The following is a 22,376-nucleotide window of genomic DNA, read 5'->3' as shown; positions in this document are numbered from 1 at the left end:
AACTGGAAACATGATGCACTGGGCTATAAGTATGAGAGGAGTGGATATATATAAGCCGCTGGTGTCTCCGCCGCTCTTAGTTTTCCATAAGGACGCAGCAGAGGCCTGCGTTTCTTCTTTGATTTCTAATTTTGACTTCCTGCTWAAGAGCCCCCCCTGGCGGTTGAAGAAAAATCCACAGAAAAGCAGCACCGGGTTATAAGCCACAGAGTTCAAAGTGTAGGGGAAAATGTTGCAGCTTGTAGTCTGAAAAATGCGGTGCTAATTTCTTAACATTAACTTTCTTTTTTTTTTTCTTCCCCTCTGCATTTTAGTCCTGCCCAGCCACACGTGTGGCACTCCTGGCCTTATTCCGAATGGAATTATCCATGGATCGAGATACAACATGGGAGACAAGATCCGATACAGCTGCGAGTCGGGTTTTGTGCTGGAAGGTCACAGTACCCTCACATGCATCGTGTCACCTGGCAGTGGAGCACAGTGGGACTTCCCATCGCCGTTTTGTCGAGGTATGTTTATTCTACCCTTCCACTTAAAATACCACCAGAGTGCTGCCGATTTCGAACTGAGAGAAAATTGATTGCTGTTAATCTGGTAAACGTTTTTCAGTGAGACCGAATCAATTCTGCTCTAGCTGCATCTTTAGTTTTAAAAGTAAAATAAAACTTTGGGGGAAGTATAGTAATAAGATATATAGTGAAGGTCATGAGAACTGAAGGAGCTTAATATGAGGTCATGAGCTGAAATATGAGAAGCCCCAGTGTATTGATGTTCTTTAAAACTCATAAAGGTCTGACTCCAATTACTCTACAAACTGCAGTATGAACTGGACGGAGCCCAAAATCCCCAAGCATAGACCCCTATTAATAACCTGGCACTCSACAGGCAAGAACACATATGTGAATCAGACGGAGGCAGTGTTATTGTTAAGTAATTTGGTTCAAGATCGGTCAGTTCCTSAGTAGAAATGTGAGCTTAAGCCASTGAATAACCAATAAAATGAGCAAAATAATATATTTTTCAAGATACACAAGCATGTTACAGTATTCTCTAAAAGCTTTAAGCCACCCACCACTCTGTCGTYCTAGTTTGTTACCAAGTATTTTTAAAGTAGCTTAGATTAATAGTACTTCAAGCTTTCTGAAATGTTTCACTTAAATTTTAGCTGTTTTTTTTTTTTTTTTTTTTTTTTTTACTTATTCACTGTCCAGCTATTGCCAGTAAATTGTGCAGGGTGCTCAGAAAGGARCAACTGAACCTTTGGAGGACAAACGAAGGAAAAGATCTATAGCAGATGAGTAATATCTGTAAAATACATCTTTAGGAAAATCAAATCAAATCCAACTGATGCCTGTCACCCTTTAGCTGATCTACTACTGAATGCCCGATTGTTTTTTTTCCTKTAGGTAATYACCTAGTTTGTGCAAATAGAGCTGTACAACATATTACAAATATATTGTTACTGCAATATCACTGTGCTTAATATGCATATCACAAATACCTACATGGACTGATAAAACATGTTTATTGTAAATAATTATATAATTATATTATATATGCCTGGAGTATATTTTTATAAYTTGCTTAATTTTCAGCCAGTCATTTTCTGATGGAATGCAAATAAAACATTTTACTGCGCACTCTATTTCTTCAGAGACGCCTGTTTCATTTTTCATCAGAAAGCAAAATTTAGKTAGGACGAAAATAGTTTTACATCTTAATCTGCCAGGTATATGAACAATTTTGGCCTTTATTATTCATAATACACATATCAATTATTGTAATCTTGCAAAAAAAAAAAGAAAATAGAAAGAAGCAAACAATTTTTAAATTGACAGACATTTACACAAACTGCATTTCTTTTGAAACATCTGTGTTATCTTTATTGTTTTTGGAGACTGGARAGAATGTGAAGAAATTGTGTCTTACTGACTCTTTGTTCTCAAAACAAAGAGCCTACACACAATTTCTAAAATAAAAAAACTGAAAATTTGAGATCAAGAGCTTATTAATTCACATACTGGTGATTTTTCCAAACAAAACATTTTTCTAAAAATACAGCTACAGCCAAAGTCCAAAAAAAAAAACTCATTAATCTCCAGAAAGCCTGAATAAATTCATATCAAGGTCACGTCAGCAGCTTACAGGAATTACCAGGTCCTTAAAAATAAAATAGAAAGAAATGAGGGATAAATAATGTTTTTTGGTACAGCGCAATAATTGGGTAAAAATACTTCGAATGTGCAAACTACTTACAAAGATTCAGCAATTGTTTGAAAATATTTTGATATGAATAAGCCATGTTAAACCGACAATACAAATTCAGTAACACACCTGCTCCCCTTAAAAACAAACATTTTACATTACAGTATAAGATGCAAGTTCTTTTTTATCAAGTTCCCTCTTCTATGGTCATTTTTCTATTTCTGTCTTTCATCTTTAACCAGCGGAGGGAGCATGTGGCGGCACGTTACGAGGCACCGCAGGTTCAATCACCAGCCCCGGATATCCAGCAGAGTACGACAACAACCTGGACTGCACATGGTCAATCCTCGCTGAACCCGGGGACACGATCGCTCTTGTTTTCAATGACTTCCTATTAGAAGACAAATATGACTTTCTGGAAATCAGCGGGACAGAAGCACCGAGCATATGGTAAGACTCTTGAAGTAGACAAATTTCAGTGCTGAGGGAAAAGGGGGAAAAGAAAGAGTTGTTAAGGACACGGGAGCCTTAGTGGGAATCAACAGGACTTGCCCAGCACATGCTGAGAGCTTTGTACACATGGAGAGAAAATTGATGCACACACACACCATTGACATTTAGAAGGTTAATTACTGTATATATTAACACATGTTTTGCTATTAATCAAAAAATGACAGTGAATAGTACTAACAGAAAGAATGGGTTTGGTGCAGCTTTAAAAAAAAAATCTTCTTTTCAACAATTTACCAGTGAAAAGAATAGTTGCCTTTTCAGTTCAATTTTCTCAATCGCATACACTCTGAAGAGTGTTTGTTATTAAAATACAACTAATAGTGTTGTTGGGTTAGACAGCTATAACTGCTCATTGATTAGCTGCACAGGAGTTGTGTTGATTTTCCTAATTTATTCTAGTTCTATAGAGCAGGTGATGAATTGTCATGTTTGTCGCCGCCATTTTCTGTGATCGAGTTTGAAAATTGGCACTTCAGAGCACATTCTGCTTTTTGAATTTAGAGCACTGCTGGAATTCACATCGGTTTTGCTCAGAATATCACACGTGTGCATCGAAGGCTCAGAAACAGGCTGTGGAAGCGAGGAGACATGCTCATGTTTAAGCATGGTGGGGTTTTCACTATTTCAACTCGCTGAGAAAATCCTGTGAGCGAARAGCAGAAAAGGATGGTTGGCCTGGATAATAACAGATCTCCTGGACCAAATCTGCTTTAAGACTSAYAGTAGATAAAAGGTTTTCTATGCGGTTTTGGGGTTAGCTTTTGCTCAATTTTTAAAGTGATAAAATATCTTTTGGTTAATTATCTAATACCAAAAAATGCACATTCTGTTGGATAACATTGGACTAGAAAACATAATTATCTTACTTTAAAGATAATTCATCCACCATGCATTGTGTTCAGTTGAAGTTATATAATAATAAAGCTCGAGTTATCTAAAATATCAATAAAATACAGCAAAGCAACAGAAAGTGTAAATTGTTTTCAATCCAGTAATTCAGATCAAATGCTGCTGTATGTTTTTTTTTTTCAGAGCTTAGTATTTCAAGTGAATGCAACACATCTGCAGCAACACATTTTCTACATTTTCTGTCTTAAAGCCCTTTATGAATGTAACTCTAAAATKGATTTTAAAGATTACAAATTTCTACTCCTGTGACTTTGACCAGTGCCTTCCATATGTAAAAATAGTCTGTGATTTGTGCCATCTTAAAAAAACGAATTTGTCAAAAGACAAATCGGTCTCTTGGTCGAGAAGAATAGCAGTAAATGGAAACAAAGGGAAAGGAGAATAATTGTGCATTAAGCGCTGTCACAAACAGAGCAGCGCACATCACCCACCGTATTCTCTCGATACTATAGTGTTTATGTGTGTGCATGTTTGATGTGTGTCACGCCTTAAGTGGCCCTCTGACAGGGTGAGCTGTTGATCGTTTCACCAGACTTTGACAGATTACACACACTCAACTACTCAAACACAAAGCCTGGTCCTGACAGTGTAATATTAAAGAACCCCTGTCAGCCACACACTGCAATACAGGGAGAAGATTCAATCTTTGGTAGTCAGATTACTCTCAACATAGAGCTACCTTTGTGGTCATTTTAAATAAAAAAAAACCCAACATAATATCAATCTATTGTTCCTAAGTGACAATGCAGCACAAAGGTGTGTAAAATTTTGTATCAAAAACAGAATTATTTGAATTATAAGCAGATRAAATATAAAACTCAAACTATTAGTGATGTCTTCCAGAGCCTGTTAGCACATATTGATACAATGTGTGGTTCACTTTTCCACGCAGGAGGAATTAGAAGTTGATAGACATTTCACTGAGAGATGTGGTCAGGCCATTTTAAAAATGACTGACACCTGACATGACCACTCTGACAGGTCTTTCCTGTTTATTTGGGGCTTCTTCTGATTGGTTGTCCCAAAAGCAATTTCCTGTTTCATGTTCCTGTCTAGAATCTGGCAGGGTTGGCGTGATGCCGTAGCTGTCACATACACATACCCACAAATATGTGAACGGACAAACACTCACGCATAACATAAAACCAAAGACGACCTGGCAGACTGGGTTCGGGGCTCTTGCCTTATGTCGCTCAGGGCTCAAAACTTTAAGTTGTGCCTTAAACCCACATTTAGCTCTTGGAGTTTTGTCCTTGTATTCTGATATTCTGTTAGACACAAACAGGTAAACAAGAGATTTTAATGAGTTCAATAATTATGTGTCTAGTTTTGTGGCTCATTTCTTCATCGCAGTTCATGTTTATTCCCGTTCAGCTAAACATAGATGTATTTGTGCCAACATCTGTTTTAGAGTTCTTCTACCTTGACTTCCACGTTTAGCACAAATTTAGCTCAAGTTTGGCCCTGATGTCTCTTGACGTTTTCTTTCTGACCCAAAATGCCTCAGGATTTACTGCAATTTGCGATTAGTGAATACTTTAAATCATTTAGAGTTTGGAGTTGGGACTTCACAGATTTTTAACAAATGTTCTAAAGGAGTCAACTCATTTCTGAAGCCATCGTCTAAGGTTTCTTGACGGCATCCTTGGACGATGGTTCCAGTACCTGGCAGTCAACATTGTTTCACTAAAAGGGCCATATGCAATGAGCAGATATACTTAAAATGTTTGTTAGAAACATAATAAAATACAAAGGCCTGACAGGACCTAAGATTTACCAATAGATAATTACCTTATGCATGGTCATGCTTCACCAGCATGTGTTTTTGGAGGTCAATGACACACAAGGACCAAGTCATCCACATGATGAAAAGCTGACCCTGGCTCACCAAATCTGGCTTTTTCTTGTCCATCTGTTCTGACACTTTTGATCAGGTCCGGCAGACATACTTTGCCAATTTGGGCAGCAGTACCTCTTATAGGATAAGACAACAGAGGCCAGCTTTCGCTTCCCACGTACATCAATGTGCTTTTCCATGACAAGGTCAAGATCCAGCGATCCTGACCCTGTCATGGACAGCCAGTGACAAGTGAATCTGTCATCGCTTGTTTTCTTTCATTCAACCGCTCTTGGTTGGTCGTGACTACTGCATACAAACAACATTCCTCAAGAGCGCCATTTGTTGAGATGCTGAAATTCAACTGCCTACCCGACACAAATTGGCTCTTGAATTAAACATGAAGTGGCAAAAACAAAGCCAAATTTAAAGTACAATTTGTTTTTCCTAAAAGCAAAAATTGAAATACAAAAACAAAAAGATTGTAGCATACAGCATGCCAGTAGTTACATAATAGTGTTTTTTTTTTTTTTTTTTACTTTTAAAATAGCATGATAATATTTTCATTATTGCATGGAATGCAATAATAGTGTATAGTGTAAGCTGTTTTCTGGTTGCTTCCTTGTCAACTTATCCAAATTGTATCATTAGAAGCTCATATAAGTTTCAATAAAAAATAAACTATATCTGATGTTTAGAGCCTCAGGAACCCAGATCCTTTGTCTCTGTACAACAACTTCTACCTATCACCTTAGTTTCCATTCTTTTTTGTTAACCTTTCCAATATTTTGCCATACCCTAAGCTCTTGCAGCACTCCCCCTGGCTATACCTCGTCTTTGCTCTTCTCCTTCTTGTCTCCTCGTGCTCTTCCCTTTCATGATTTCAAGGCAGAGTATTACTGTTACTGTCAATTTCTTGTACTGAAAGAATCCTTTGTTTGCTCAAATACTCACTTGAATGACTGGCTTCGTTTCGTATTTTATCCCTCTTTTCTGTTCCATAATGATACCTGCATTAATTGGATTTTTTATTATTTTTTTAAACATGTTTCTTAGTTCTGACATTTCGTTAAATTGCTGCAATGGATTATGATTTATATAGGCCAGACTTTCATAGAGACATAGATTGTGTTTGATTTAAGAAAAGGTAAGGTAAGGCAAGGCAATTTTATTTAGATAGCACATTTTCAGGAACAAGGCAATTCAAAGTGCTTTACATGAATTACAAACAGACAGGAAGAATCATAGAGTTCCCCCTTTCTATTCACTAACTTATTCAGATTTTTGTTTTTGTTAAATTTTTGTTTTGTTAAATCTGATCAAATGTTCATAAATAGATAGGTTTCACAGTGTTAATGGGATCCCCCCCCACCCCCCTAGTTTTGTTTCTCATAAATTTTGTTGTAATATAGTCTAGTTGTAAATTCCCTTAATGAATAGCTTTAGAGGACCTTGCTACTTCACAATGTCAGGGTGTTGAAAGATTTTCCAGCACATGGGTTTTTGATATTTCCTCATCATTTGCCTGTGAATTCTGAATGCAGTTTTTGAAAACACGCCATGAACCACCATGCACTTCTGTTTCTCTCTTTTGACCATCTTGAAGCAAAGCTGCAAACTGAACAAGCTTTTTATTTTATCCACAGTAGAAGAAGCAGGAGTTTGAGGTTCTCTCCTCGAAGCCCTGAACTTTCTTCTTCTTTTTTTATCTGCTTATGCAGGTTGTTTTGTGTTATTTACAGTCCAACCTTTTCTTTATTTACCTTAACATCATTCTTTGCCAGTGAGGAACATCTCTTCTCTTTACCTTGGTATTCAAGTGGTTTGTTTTGGTTTTGACTCTATGACTAATGCAGCAGGTGAAACAGATTGTAGTTGCTTTACTTCAGTAATTGTTGAGTTTTACATTAATAGAAAAACCAAGCTGCATCTTTGCTTGTCAAGTTTCATATTTGTTTTTCATCCCTATTTCCTCGAAATTCACACTGCATATATTTATGCAAATATGTAACCGGAGGCTTTCTACATTTAATCATGGCTAAAAATTATATACATATAAAAGAGGCCGACTTATTTACACTTTATAAAACTAGAGAGTGGGATGCCATTTCTATCAAACAGTTATAGTTTTAAACTTCTGAATGTGGTTCTGTAACCTGTTATTGTGAAATAATGTTTGTGATCATAGTGAAAACTAATTTCCATCTTTCTTTGTGTTCATCAGTGATTCTAGAAATATTGTAAATAACTCTTCAAATGAGCTTACAATGAAACATGTTGGAATGTTAGCACTATCACTATTCATCTACAACCATCATATTTTCCCTGAGGCGTAGATTTAGCATATACCTCAGATATATTCCAGAAGACTCAGAGATCTGGGTCTAGCTACCCTGAAGTAGACCGCCAGTTGCTCATAAAATATCACCAGAACATTTATGGTCAATGCCTGTTCCTGGTCCATGAGAAGCTTAAGGGAAAACTAGAAGAATAAAGAAACTAAACTGAGTAATGTGATCACGCTCAGTAAATACTGACCCTCGGAGGCCATGTGCGATTGTAAGAATGCTAACCGTATGAACAGAGCTCATATTTACATTGAGTTTAAGGAGCTCAGAGACGGTCCGACAGCACATTTAGAGTAACCTTGTCCATCTGCTGGGACTTCCATGCCAGATCCAGCCAAGCTTTGCCAAAGAGACGGGCTTAGACATTTTCACTCTGTGTCATGCATCTTGTCTGTTTTCCCATTTGCTCTCCCCTCTTGTTCTTCTGTTACATCTCATTTCACTGCTCCCTTTAGATCCTTAGCTTTCTCATCCTCTCCTGCTGTTTCCTTTTTTAGTTCTCCTCTTTTTATCTCCCCTCCTCCTTTGTGCTACCACCAGTCCTCTTTTACTCGTTTCTTCTTCTTGCAACACTTGTCCTGTTATTACATTTACATTTTAAATCATGTTTACTGCCTGTGTGTGTTGTGTGCGCGTGGATGCACGTGTGTGTGTGTGTTTCTGTGTAAATGCGTGGGTGTATTACGAGATTAAAAGTAGCTTTGTAGCCCAGTTTTGCTTTGAACACTTGAAACAAACAGCTATCTGTTGTGGATAATGTCTTTTAACTTTTCTGACTTGCATCCAGTCATTTATTTTTATGGAGCTATGTTTTGTCATTTTATAGCCGTGAATATCTACAGGGACTAGCAATAAGTGTAACAATGAAACAAGGCTGCGAAACGTACAGCCAGGAGCTGAAGCCAGTTGGGAGGTTATGGACGCAGAAACTGCACCCCAATGGTAGAACTGTATGTCTTTCTCTTTGTGCTCGTGTTTCAGCAGACAGCTGACAGCGTTACAATGGAGAGCTTTTGCGTTTGTACAGAAATGTGCATTTTATAACCTTTGTTCTGTTTGTTTCTTGACTGTTTGTTTCTCTGCTTCTACTCCTCTCTTGTGGTCTTGCATTTTCTCTGGCTTTAGTCTAACAATGACTTCTCTCGTGAATTTGTGTCATGGTTTTCATTTGTGTTGGTGTTTTAGGCCGATTCTGGTTTATAGGTCTTGCCATATTCAGTTCATGTTGTCACTGTTATTAAATAGAAAGGTGTTGCCAGGGGAGTTCATTGATTTGTGTTTTTTTTTATTATTATTCTTCTGTTGTGTTCTTTGTGCAATTGGATTTAGTTCTCTTACATCGGTGTTGTTGTTTTTCCCTTTAATGTGTAGTTTCTTTGAGTCTTAATTGTCCCTTGTGTTAATTACTCTCTCCCTCGGTTTTTCTTCTTGCGTTCTTCTATAGCTGTTCCTCTTCGCCTCAAGATCATCTAGTTTCTTTCTCATTGTCCCTCCCTGCCTTGGTGTCTAAACCCATTGTTTCATTGCATTTCATGATTTTTCCGTTTGCTTCCCGCGGTCCATGACACCTGCTCTCTCTACGTCTCTCTCTCTCTCTCCCTCCCCATCCTGATCCTGGTTCTTCTGGAGAGTTCGTCCCGCTGAAAGTGGAGTTTTCCTTCTCCGCTGTTGCCTCTTACTTTCTTAAGATTGAGAATTGCAACAAACTCAAAATCTTATAGAGTTTCACAGTTTTTCCTTACACTTTTTTATCTGCTGAAATGTCTGGTGGAATACGATTTCTATTTTATCTTAAATGATTCTTTAAACAGAAGATAAGCTTGAATTAGACTAAAATGAGTGTCAGTGGATTTGGACTGGGCTTGCTTTATATTTCAAATTAAAATTAATTACTTTGAACTACATAAGCTTATAATTGTTTGAGTGGTAATTCTGGTCCATTCTTTTTTAGATAATGTACTTTGAGTAGATAAGAGCAATGTTGAAACCTGGGCCTTTATGATCACTTATTGAATAATTATGAATGTTCAGATCATGTTGAGTCATGCCACAAACTTAGGAAACTCTATTAAATATGCACTTAAAAAAGAAACAATAAGAAATTGATGTGTAAATTTTAAAAATATATTTTTGTATAGAGGAAGCCAATTTTATTTTACATGTTAACACCAAAAATTAACCTGGTTTTAGTAATTAACGCTAACAAGTATATCATTCTACTAGCTGAATCACCGCTAGTATAACAGCTTTTGCTTTAAATAACTTCAGTGAAACACTTTTGTCAGCCATCTACCCCCCTCTGACATTGATCTAAACACAGTTTCCTCAATTCTCACTTATAGCTGTGAGGTATTTGATGGTATTTGATGCCTCTTGCATGTGCAGCCTATTCCAAGTTACTCTACAGCAGGGGTGTCAAACTCCAGTCCTGAAGGGCCGCTGTCCTGCAGTTTTTAGATGTGCCACAGGTACAAAACACCTGAATCAAATGGCTTAATTACCTCCTCAGTTCTCCAGAGCCTTGCTAATGACTTAATTATTCTATTCAGGTGTGGTGCAGCAGAGGCACTTCTAAAAGTTGCAGGACACCGGCCCTCGAGGACTGGACTTTGACACCCCTGCTCTACAGCATCTCAAAGGAATCAGGATCTGGGATTTGACTCCGCCCAGAACTTTCAATTACTTTTTTTCTCAGCCAGTTCCAGGTAGATTTGCTGGTTGGGTTTGAATCATTGTCATGTTGCAAGGTTCAGTTTTGATTAATTGTCTTTTACTCACATGTTGTCTTCACATTAAATCTTTAGTCTGGCCTTCATGTCTTTCATGGAGAGTAAAGATTATCATTGCAGAGGCAGGTACCTTCATATCAACAGTGGCAACAACCAGAAACGTCTTTTAGCATCTTTCCATCTGCTTTTAGGATGAGCTTACTTTGTCAGCCAAACTGTCACCATTTGTTTTGAACAGCCTTCACACTCATAATCAGGCTTCTTTTTGAAGCTCTTTTGACCTCACCATGATGTTTACTCTCACTTCACAGTCAGGAGCACGCCACACTATAGGTCAAAGGTTTAAACAGGCCAGACAACTTTCTAATTGCTGAGTAATTATGTCATAATTATGCGCAGCTGATGTGTTGAGCCTGTTTTTTAAAAGCTATTTAAAGATAATAAATGTGCCTGTCCAACTTGATTTCCTTTTTTACTAGATTTTCCACATCATTTTAAAAAAGGATGTTTTCTTTGGATTTTATATTACTACATTTGATATAAGATTTAAAATATGTTAGGAGAGCACACAAGGTGAAAGCAGTCCTAATTTATTCACATAATTGTCTGTATTTATGCTAAAGTATAATTCAGTTTGACATTTAACATTACTATTAATATGAATGCAATGTCAAACCATGAAATACTTTTCAATTCAATTTTTTGTCACCTAACAGTTCAAGTTCTTGCTGTTTTTTTTGTTTTCCCTTATTCATTCCTTACCTGTTTACCATCACTTGTCTCTTTCCAACTTCACTTTCCTTCTCACTTATCTCTGTTCGGGGCAGTCGGCATTAGCAATGCCGTTCCTTGTTTAGGCTTCCCTTTTCGTCTCCTCTTTTATCACTTTTGACCTCTGCTCACAGCTACTAAGTAACATCTCTACTCTCGATCATGTAAGTTACTCCCTTCCCCCATCACCTCCTCTCACGTGTGTTTCATCCGTCAGTCTGTTTTTCTCTGTCTGTATTTTTCAGGCCTTGTCTCTGATTTTGACAAGCTCTCCTTCTCTTGACAGATAGAAATGGCTGTAGATTTTTTTTCAACCTTGTCCTTCATGTCTTTGCTCTCCTGTCCATCTCTGCTGCCACCCGAATCCTGCTCAGTAGTGTGTTTCATTTCCATTCAATGTGTCTCTCGTCTTTCTTTCCTTAATCAGTCTTTTTCTCTCTTCATCCCTCATCTGCTCTTTTTTCCCCCTCTGTCAGTGTCATTCCTTTTTCCTGTTTCTGTCTAACTTCTTGTCTTTTTCTACCTCCACTGTCAAATGTTTGGGAGCTAGCCTAGATAATGGAAATCAAGGACCAAATGCAGGAGTTTTTGTTTTTCCCTATAAATCGCTTCCCCATCTTGCTGATCTTTTCACATAATGACTTTATCTATTTCATTTAGCAAAGCTACATCATCCATCAACATGTCATAACCAATTCTCTTCATTTTCTCCTTGCCCTTTCCACCACTCCATTTTTGTCTACAGTAGCATTTAAATTACTCCCTCATTAGTTTGGATGCCCAACGTAGTAATTATGAGAAAGATATCACATAATCAGGGTCAAAAAGTAACAAGTGCACCAGGATATAACTGGTTTGAGGAATAAATATGTACAGCTAATGCACCACTATCAGTTTTCCTAAAATCATGTAGGCAAAAATAACATTTAATTTAACGTGCATGTTGAAACTGTTACACTCTTATGTTTGAGGAAAACATTTTTGAGAGTATTTTTTCCCTCTACTATTTACATACATATATATACAGTCGATTTCTAAAGAGAACAGCAAATTAACTTGTATACGAAGAAAATGTAGACATACATAGTGACAACATATAGATTCCACATGTTAAATTATTTTGTGATGTGTCTGAATAGTGAGGAGTGCAACGCTGTCTTACTCACAGCAAACAAAGGACATGGAAGCCTCCTTGTTTCTTTATGGCAAACAGATTGGACCATGTCTGGGAAATAAACGTTTCAGAAGGAAAAACAAAGGCCATTTTCAAGGTCTTATTTGAACTAAATAAGTGCACTTATGGGTAAACAAGCCTATGAAAGAAATCTATTGGCTTCTTGTGACACATAAAAGTGTCACTCCTTAAATGTGCAAGGATTTTGTTTATGCAGTTTAGCACAGAACAAGGATATACAGTACCTTGCAAAAAGGGTTGTACTTGAATTATTTTCCATTTTATGACTTTAAAACAACCAGTTTTCAATGTATGATTTAAAGTGATTTTTCAACACCAGGTGCTTAAAATACAAATAAAGTAAAGCAGCATATATATTAAACATTTTTCACAAATAGGATTTGTGACCGCATAGTTATCGCTTCATTCAACTGCCATTTGCTACAGCTTTGCTGGAAAAGACATAACCATAAAAAATAAGTCTCTAAACATATTTTTTATTTTACATTTAGAGACCATAAAAAATATACTCTATTACAAAATAACTCATTCAGATTAGATGGAGAGCAGATGTGGACTTCAAGACTTTCCAGATTATTATGTTTTTATTGGACTTTGAATGAGATATTTGGCCCTATCAGTTCTCCTTGCTTTTCTTTATCTTCTCAAAACTGATGTATTTCAACACACATGGTTGTAAAGACTGCTGGTGGATCAATTTGATGTTCATTTCAAATCTACACCTAAATGTTGTCACAGTGACAAAACCGGGTAACTTTGTTTTAGATATGCTCATGGTTCATCTTTTCGCCATTTTACCGCCTCTCTCTCCTATTTTGCTCCTTTAAGTTTTCCTCATTTGTTTCTTTCCCTCCTTACTCTTTTTTTTCCTGTCCACTCGTTATACTTGCAGCACATTAAAGCGTAACTGTAGTTGCTTTTTTTACTTTAGGGCGGTCGGTAGAACCTTTTCTTTTTTTTCTCTTACATCATGTCTCCTCTTCCCTTAGTGCACCATTTCCCCCTCTTCTTTTATTTTTGTTACTATTGCTAAGGTTGCCTTTAGTAACAAAACGTGCAGAGGGCTAAAGCTGATGTAATACATGCACATACTGAAGGCTACACACTTATCATTTTTTTCCTCCTTTTATCTCATCTACAGAACTTTTGAGTTAGCTCTTTTCCTTTGATAATACATAAAAATAATACAAAAAAGTGTAAAGGGGATAACTGTAAAATTCTATAATTTATCTGATAAATATCAAGTGCATGAGAAGCCATTTTCTTCCTGGAGTGAGGTTTAAGACTTTGGATCGACGAATTTGTAATGTGAAAAATCAGTTTAGCAACATTATAGACTATTAAAAACACACAGCTTTATATTGTATCAAAAATCTTTAAAAGGATCATAAACAGCCCTTTGAACATAGAAGATTGAGTGTAAAGTTATTTGTGAAATATGGTTACAAATATGGTTATAATCATTGTTAGTTGTCTTGATTATTTAAAGTTGCTCTACAAAGAATGTTTATATTTCCAAACTTTTATTATTTTTTTGCATTTATCATTTTTGGGTTCTATTTATAGAATATTTCTATAAATATTCTTTCTAATTTTGTCACTCAGGTTACTTCCACACACGTATTGCACATTCATACAAACATTTTTTTTTTCTTGAGCCAACAATAAATTTCTACACGCAGCTAAAAATAAGTAAAATTGAACCAAATTGTTTTGTTTTTGTTTGCTTGTTTTGTTTTGTTTGAGCCTATCATTGCTGCTGGACAGAAACTTTGCATTCCCCCCAAAAACTTTACTTTTCAGGGAGTGCAAGAAAAATGTCCTGTCACTTTATTAAGTCTGGTCAAAGTTGCATTCTGTTTTTAAAACCTATCAGGCAAACTAGAAAGTCATGAAAGCAGATTATCAGTTTTGATTCTTGCAAAAAAAACACAAACAAAAACATGGATATGCCAGGTTTGGCATAATGTGATAAAAGGCAAGCAATTTTAATTACCAATCTGTGTATTTAGATTTTTATTTAATTAAATTCAATATTGTTTTTAAATTTAGATCAAGAACATCAGTTATATCACATTAATCTTTTAAAGAAGCGTCAGTGCATGCTTCTAGTATTATTGGAAATTTAAGATGTTAGTTTTTAAATTCTTTCTAGTTTATTTCTTGACTTCTCAGCGTTGTCTTTTACAAATTGTGGCCATGATTCACTTCCTTTCAGGCTGCTTCTCATTATGCTCTTTCCCACAGTGATTGGCAGGAGCATGTCAAAAAGACCATTAAACAGACCCTAGCAAATCTAATTATATGTCCTCTGCAACCTCTCCTATTGATTGTGTTGATGCCGGCGTCTCCTGACTTCCATCTGCTCCAACTTCCTGTAGATATGCTTCATATGGAACAGTTTGAGCTGTTCTGCTACAAAGAAAAATAGCTGCTGGTTATTTATGTCTTCTTCCAAAGTTAAATAAGTAAATATTTCAATACTTATGAAATAAAGTGTAGGCAGACATTCTATTAGAATTCAACTCAACTCCCTCTCCTGATATATAGCCGTGACACTGCTGTGGAACAGAAAAGGGAAATACACGTGTTACTACTTAATGAAAATGTATACACTTTTGTCAAAGTTGCTTGATCTTTAAGTGGGTATTTACAGACAAATGTGACATGTGAAATATAGTTTACTGTCATGAAAGCAAGAGTGACACATTTGCCAGAATCTGAAAATAAGGAAAACACTTTTTTTTTGTCAGTGGTTCCCGTTGTTATAGGTTATTTTTTATAGCAATGCATCCATAAAACACATTGTGGTTTCCACACATAAATTGACCAGAAACTCTAAAAATAAACTGTTCCAGATTTTGTGTTTTCTCTCAAAAAGATTTCATAAATAATAAAGAGAGCCGSTGAAAGTGTGACTTCACACACAAAACATATTCTTCATTTTTCTCCTTTCTTGTTGTCTTTAATTTTTTTGTTTTGAAGTTCATACTCTCCAAAGGTAACAACTGGATATTGCAATGACATGAAAGCACACTTCAACAAATAATTTTAACTTCTTTGAACAAATATGTCAAATGCTGGATTAACCTGGTTGCTGATTTTTTCACACCTTTTGCTCAAGCACTTTTCATTCAATTTTTCTTTGGCAGGATTCTATGACCATACCACATCTTGACTTGGCCCTATTCACCCATTCGACTTTCCAAATGTTGTTGAAGCTCTTGTAAATAGCCGACCCCACAGTTTCCCATCAGATTTTTTCCGGAGCCAGGCTCAGTTGTTCCAAAACGTTGATCTTCTTTTGATAAAGTCCTTTCTTTGTTGAACTGGATGTATGCTTGAAATCACTGTAGTGCTGAAAAATGAAATCCTTCCTCATCTTCAGCTTTCTGTCAGATAGCCACAAGCGTTGGGTAAAAACTGATTGGTATTTCGAGCTGTTCATGATTGCATCTAAGTCAAAACATCCAAAGAAATCAAGAGATTGTCAACACATATGGAGTACAACCATTGCTTTGTTCTTTGGCTTCTTGGCAGCCTCCCTGAGCGCATAAATAATGTAAATGAGCAAATGTCAGTATGAGCCTGTGAGGAAAGCCAAATAGATGCTTTTCAGGCTAATCAGAATCAGTCTGGATGATGCTAAGGGTGGACCCAGGAAGATTAAACTAAATTAAAATGTGAATAAAACAAAGTAAATATGTGAATAGTTGTGCTACCGGGCTATTGCAGCTTGGTATTTTTATTATTTTCTTTCTTTCGTTTTGAAGTTTGAATGTGGACGAAATATTTCTAAATGAAAGCAGAAAATGATTAGTGTTGATTTATCAGGTTTCAGTTTTTCCACATCCCATAAACTTGAAATACCTAACAGGGGTGTGCACACTTTCGATACACTGATGGATGTGCTGACAGTAAAGGACTTTCATGTGACAGAATTCCCCTTTCTGTTCTGATTCCTGATTACTGTGTCTCCTGCTGTTTGCGAAGCATATAAATTGAGGACATTTTTCACAGCAGTAGTCGATACTTCTTAGATCTATAACGGTGCAATCTGTAATTACGTGGCAGTTCTTTCCTCCAACCATTTTTCTGCACTCTGTGTGCTTTCCTTTGTACCAAGAGTTGAACTATTTGGAGATGTTTTTTCATTCGAAACTCAGACCTCTTAGCTTCCACCCCTACCTTCAAGGAGGGTTTATTCTTCTGTCTAAGCTTTTGCATCACATTCACCATTATAGGAAACGGTCGAACCACGCTGCACAACAAAGACATATTTTCTATACATTGCAGAATATAAGGGCTGTGCTTTTGTGTCCAAGAGGTGGATTTTGTGGAAAAGCTTAAGTCTTGTTTTTAAAGGTTTTGTTTCCCTTTTTCTCATCTTGTTCTGTATTCTGAAAAATTACAGTTTTTCACAAAATTCTGTTTAATTCCAGATATTAATTAAATGAATTTTAACTTTGCTTCTGTTGACCACAAGGGATTTTGCTTTGTTTTTAATTCCAAATTATTATATTTGTATTCTTCCAGGCTGACAGGTACAACTCTTCCCTCACCAGTGATATCGAATAAAAACTGGCTTCGGATACATTTCACCTCAGACAGCAATCACAGAAGAAAAGGATTTAGTGCTCAGTATCAAGGTATGTTAAACTTTTTTAATTTTTATGATGTCGGTTTTTGAACTTCTTGGTGTGCAAGGAGAGGGGCACAAAAATGTAATCTTTAAAAAAACAAAAACATTTTAAGTAGTTAGATTTAGTTAAGTATTAAGAACTACAAATAATTAGTTAGAAAATGTACAGTATATTGACGGTATGATGTATTATAAATTTAATTTAATATGTGCTTAATCCAAGTGCCATTAGCAAGTCTTAAACTTCAGTAGCAGAATATTTACCAATCTGTTGCATCACATCCTTCACATATGCGGCAGGTTTTCTCTCAGATATGCTGCAGTAACCTTTTTGTTACCATGAAAACACAAGCGTTTTTAAGGTTAGTTTAAATAAACATTAACATATTTTTAATTCCACACTGTTAAAAACTTCTCTTCCAACATTATTTGACTATAGCATATTCAAGGTATATATAAAGGAATAACTTTTACAGCTGCAGTTAGGCCTGTCATGATAACAAATTTTGCAGAGCGATGAATTGTCAAAACAATTATTGCGATAAACAATAATATTGTATTGAGACCTTTTGACACTGATTTAATGGAAATGACTAATAATGCATGCGATTTCCTGCCATAGATAGATRCACTTTATTTTCAAAAGAACACATAACACTGGAACTAATAAACTAAATAAACAAAACAACCAAAAACAAAAATAAAATGGATTCTGTCTCCATTAACAAAAAACATACTTGAATAAAAACTAAACAACATAAAGCCAAAGTGGAAATAAATACTGCATTCAACCAAAAGAGTGCAGATATGAAATCTGTGTACTATATTGCCCTTCAGCAATCACGAGATTTAAATAGAGAAGATGGGCACATCCAACTACCTAATGCAGTAGTTCATACTACACAATTTTTTTGCCCCTATTTTCCCCTAATGGCAATCTTAGAACGTTGGTCGCTGGTGATTTCGTAACCGATCATCCTGTAGTGTGTGGTGTGTTACCGGTGGATCATCGTGGCTGCTCCGATCTAAATCAGGGGTTTTCCCCGACTGTGAGCTTTACGCTGAATGTGACAGGTAGCCAATCAGAAAGCGCGGATTCTCCTTCGCGCTTTCTGAGGGGAAATTACGAGGGGAATCCCAAACAGCTGACAAGGCGCAACCCGAAGTCCAGCGGACATTGGAGATGATATGTGGAAACAACATTAATATTTATTCAACATTTCGTGCAAAGAATATAGAAATGACAAGGGGAGGAGTTGGAGCCAAACTGCTACCGCAGTTGATAAACCCGGTAGGTTTTCAGCTGTTTTTCGTTAACGTGACATAAATAGGTTATAATGACTTTCATCCAGTCAGGACTTTACGCTGAATCTAGCCACATGCATCACAGGTAGATTCTAGTAAAGCATTGATTAATGCCTGGTTTTAGTTAACTGGACTTGTAGCCATTATTTTGTGCCCGTGTGGCTGGACACCACACGGCACGAGGAACCCGATCGAACCGTTATACCTAGGATTTCTGTCAGGTTTTGAAAATGGGCCGACAGTCCGCCAACAACTCGTGTAGTGTGCGCTGGACATTACACTAAGGAAGAGCACCGGAGTTTAGCCTTTTTTCATTCAGTGTCATCAACAGAAAGAAAAAAAGACAGGAAGAGATGATAAAGCCATTAATTAAAATGAGGTCGATAGGTTTAATTTATCATCCGATTAATTGATTAATCGTTTATCGCGACAGGCTTGTATTTAAAAAATAAACAAAAACAAAACAATTTTTTTTTGTTTTGTTTTTTCAACATATTTGTTAAAACAAAACAGACAGCTCTTCAGTTTAGATAATAGGTTTGGATTTTTCTCCCCTTAAGAATAAACACCTTAATTAAAAACTGTATTTTGTTTTGACTAATATTTAAATTTGTTTGATGTTCTGAAACACTGAAGTGTGACAAAAATGCAAAAAAAAAAGGAAAAAAGGAATTACAGAATGGGGCTATGCCTTTTGCTTTTGACATTATTGCATCATAACTTTAACATGTTAAAATAATAATAAAGCGTGGCATATTATGGTTAAATTAATTACTCTGTGTTGAGAGCATTAAATGAAGGCTGGATGTCCTAAATCACAGGACTTGCTAAACTTTTTATTGTTATATAATAATGTTATAGTTTGGCATTAGCATTCAAAAGTGCATGTTCCTGGTTAGGTTTAATTGGTTACACCTATCACATGTAACCAGATGAACCAAATCCTGTCTGTCTTTCAGGCTAACTGATGTCCTTTCTAGGCTTGTTCTCTTTACGCGCTCTCTCTTTTTCTTAGCTATCGGTCTGTTGCTCTTGCCATCGGTGCTTTTCTTTATGTGTGTGTGTGCGTGTGTGTGTGTGCGTGTGCGTGTAGAAAACAGAGAGTGAGAGCAAGAGAGGGAGAGGAAGAGAGAGTGAGATGTGTTTTCATGCCAAGCCTGTCTCTCAGTGGAATGTAGTTTGGTTGTTACACAGATTTCTTCTGTTATCCTCTGCAGTGGTGCCACTTAAGATAAAATAGATGGAATAAATTTCAATGATGCTCCTTTCCCACTTTTTCTACTGACTTTTCCTTGTTTTTTTAATTGATTTTTATATTTTCCTTTTATGCTTTTCACATTTTACCACCACAGTATAAACTGTATGCTAGATATGACATTGATCATAAGACGGGATTATTATACATTGGTGAAATGCAGCAAATGGCACCCTGGGGGTAAAGAAAAGTGGTGTAGGAAAAAGACGTACAGCAATTAAAGTTTAATGGAGTATGATTTATAATTAACCGTATAACCCCCTTTTCTTCTTGTCTCTGCAGTGAAGAAAGCCATAGAGTTGAAGTCCAGAGGGGTAAAGATGATGCCCAGCAAAGACTCCAGTCACAAAAATGCCGTCTGTAAGTACTCTATTATCGCCAATATTATTATGTGTGATATTGGATACTGTTATAAATTACTCAACTTGAAACAGACCTGGCAACACGCACATAGTGTGCGGAAAACAACACAAGGTGCATTCATCTTTCATGTGCCAGAGCCTGAGATTTCATCTATTTTTCAGAGAAGTTGACCTTCTTTGAGATAAGAATTAGGAGCCATTTTATATTTTTTATTATTTGTGCTAGAGCAAGAAGTATTGCGTTTTTCTCAATCAGAAAAGAAACCGAGCTGTTAAAATTCCTGCTTTTCAGTAGCTCCATGCCAGCTACCAAAAACCAGACAGGGAAGTTTTCATGTAGCCTTTGATTACATTTTGATAAGCAACAAATGCACTTATGAGAAAAAGATTTTGCTTTAAATCGACAAATGCTGATAAAAGTATTCTCTTAGTGCAAAACCAAAATGTATGTTTTGTTCACTCATATTTTACATAAACACAAATTGATTCAGTGGATAAACTATGAGACACATGCATAGCATAAGTCACAGCTTAATATTATTTGTGTTAATGCTTCAAATGTCTAGGTCAAGTCCTTCAAAATTCAGACAGTCTGATGCAAACAAACATATAATCACACACTGTTTTATTAAAAACTAAATACCCCATTTTAGCTGTTTACGCAACATTTATATTTTGAAAAATTCTCTTCTATTTGCTTGCCTTAGACAAATTTTTTAGTAACCTGAATAAATTAATTTTATTGCTATTCATTTGAACAATACACAAATACAATACATAAAACACAATATACCATTATTTATATGCTTTATTATCTGATTTCATGATGTTTCACAAGGGAATATTTATATTACATGAAATGTCGATACACCCATGAGATCTATGAGTTGTATTGCACCCATTGGTCCAGATTTTTACTGCGTATGTCCTTCTCTAAAGCAACTTAAGTCTTACTCCACTTGTCCAATATCGATTGTACTTTCTTATCTATAATCATTGTGTGGATCTGAAAAAAATGATGGTAATGTCAGTTAACTGAGCAACCTGGGGAATCATTAAGCTTTAATTTAACTTTGTGCAATAATAAAAAGAAATATGTGGCTTTGAGAATGGATCCCAAAGCAAAAAGACTTACATATTGGTATGGTGGGATTACCAGAGCATATATCCATGCAAAGTTAATAAGGCCTAAAGTCAGGTCAACTTCTGATTTTGAACTGGTTTTTGAACACCTCTTTTTGTGCGGCGCGTCTCTCCCAGCGGCAATATAATGACTCTGCAGTGGAAACTTTACGGTCTTTGTGCAATACATAATCATTATAAAGAAACACAAGATGACGGTAATGAGTTTTATCTGTCTAGAGAATCGAGTGCTTATGAATCATAATCTAAAAGAATGTCTCCAGCAGCCTCTTACTTATATTAAAGCACAGTTTGATATAAGCACAAAGAGAGCTAAATGTTTAAAAAGGGCCTTATATGAAAAAAAATCCTTAAAAAGTTTAATTGGTGGAGGCCCAAGCTGCACTAAAACACAATGTAATGTAGCAACATTAAAATTAAAGACTGAACAGTAAGATAATATAACATATTTAATTTAAAAGCAACTTCTTTTGTTCGTACCTTCCTTAACAGGAATGTTATCTCATTGTGTGGATGTTTCATAATTAGAGAGGCTGAAAGATTATGATTAAGGATTTTTACTCTCCAGACAATGACCTAGAGCTATAATGAATCATCACTGCGAGAGTGTGATTTATAATAAGGGTCTTCTTCGGGGTACTCAGGCAACATGGTGCCGCTCTACAGTCCACTTAAATGAATGACCACTTCAAATTAAAAATTACAAGATCAAACAACATCCCAGGTAGAGCTTTGTGAGAAAAAAGCCTCGCGAGATAAGTTCTCTTTGGCATTAGAATATTATAGTGATCTTGTGTCTTAAATACACACGACACATGTGGTAAATACATGGCTGCGTACTTCATCTCTAAGGTAGATTGACCTTTTGAGCAACGAGAAGGTGAAGAAGAGAGAAGGCAAATGGATAAGAGGCAGCAAGAAGAAGTCGGCAGAGGAAAGCATGTGATGTTACCGCACTTCACACATTGCTCTCCTCATCCAACGGGCACCTTAAGAGTACCTTGAAAGCTCTTACCTTGAAAACCTTATTTGATCACAAACACACACACACACGCACACACACACGCTCACACACTCTTTTCTTTACTTCTTCCATTACTCACAGTTTCAAATTCAGCTTATTTTATGAGGGTTAATGCTGCAGTCTGTCACTTCTGTTGAG

The 22,376-nt window shown here is 36.3% G+C and overlaps 1 protein-coding gene across 1 annotated transcript in view; it reads left to right on the top strand.

The window, feature by feature from the left end:
* The first annotated feature begins 385 nt into the window (after positions 1-385).
* Positions 386-22,376, top strand: part of LOC103462895 (CUB and sushi domain-containing protein 1) — a 221,121-nt gene continuing 199,130 nt past the window's right edge. Inside the window, exons 1-4 of the mRNA XM_017303877.1 lie at positions 386-509; positions 2,448-2,655; positions 17,044-17,156; positions 19,992-20,069. Coding sequence (XP_017159366.1) covers positions 386-509; positions 2,448-2,655; positions 17,044-17,156; positions 19,992-20,069 — 523 coding nt within the window. The remainder of the gene's footprint in view (positions 510-2,447; positions 2,656-17,043; positions 17,157-19,991; positions 20,070-22,376) is intronic.

Source organism: Poecilia reticulata, linkage group LG3 (assembly GCF_000633615.1).
Source record: "Poecilia reticulata strain Guanapo linkage group LG3, Guppy_female_1.0+MT, whole genome shotgun sequence".
NCBI lineage: Eukaryota > Metazoa > Chordata > Actinopteri > Cyprinodontiformes > Poeciliidae > Poecilia > Poecilia reticulata.
The sequence above is the reverse complement of the archived record's forward strand: the minus strand, read 5'-3'. Positions and strand labels throughout refer to the sequence as shown.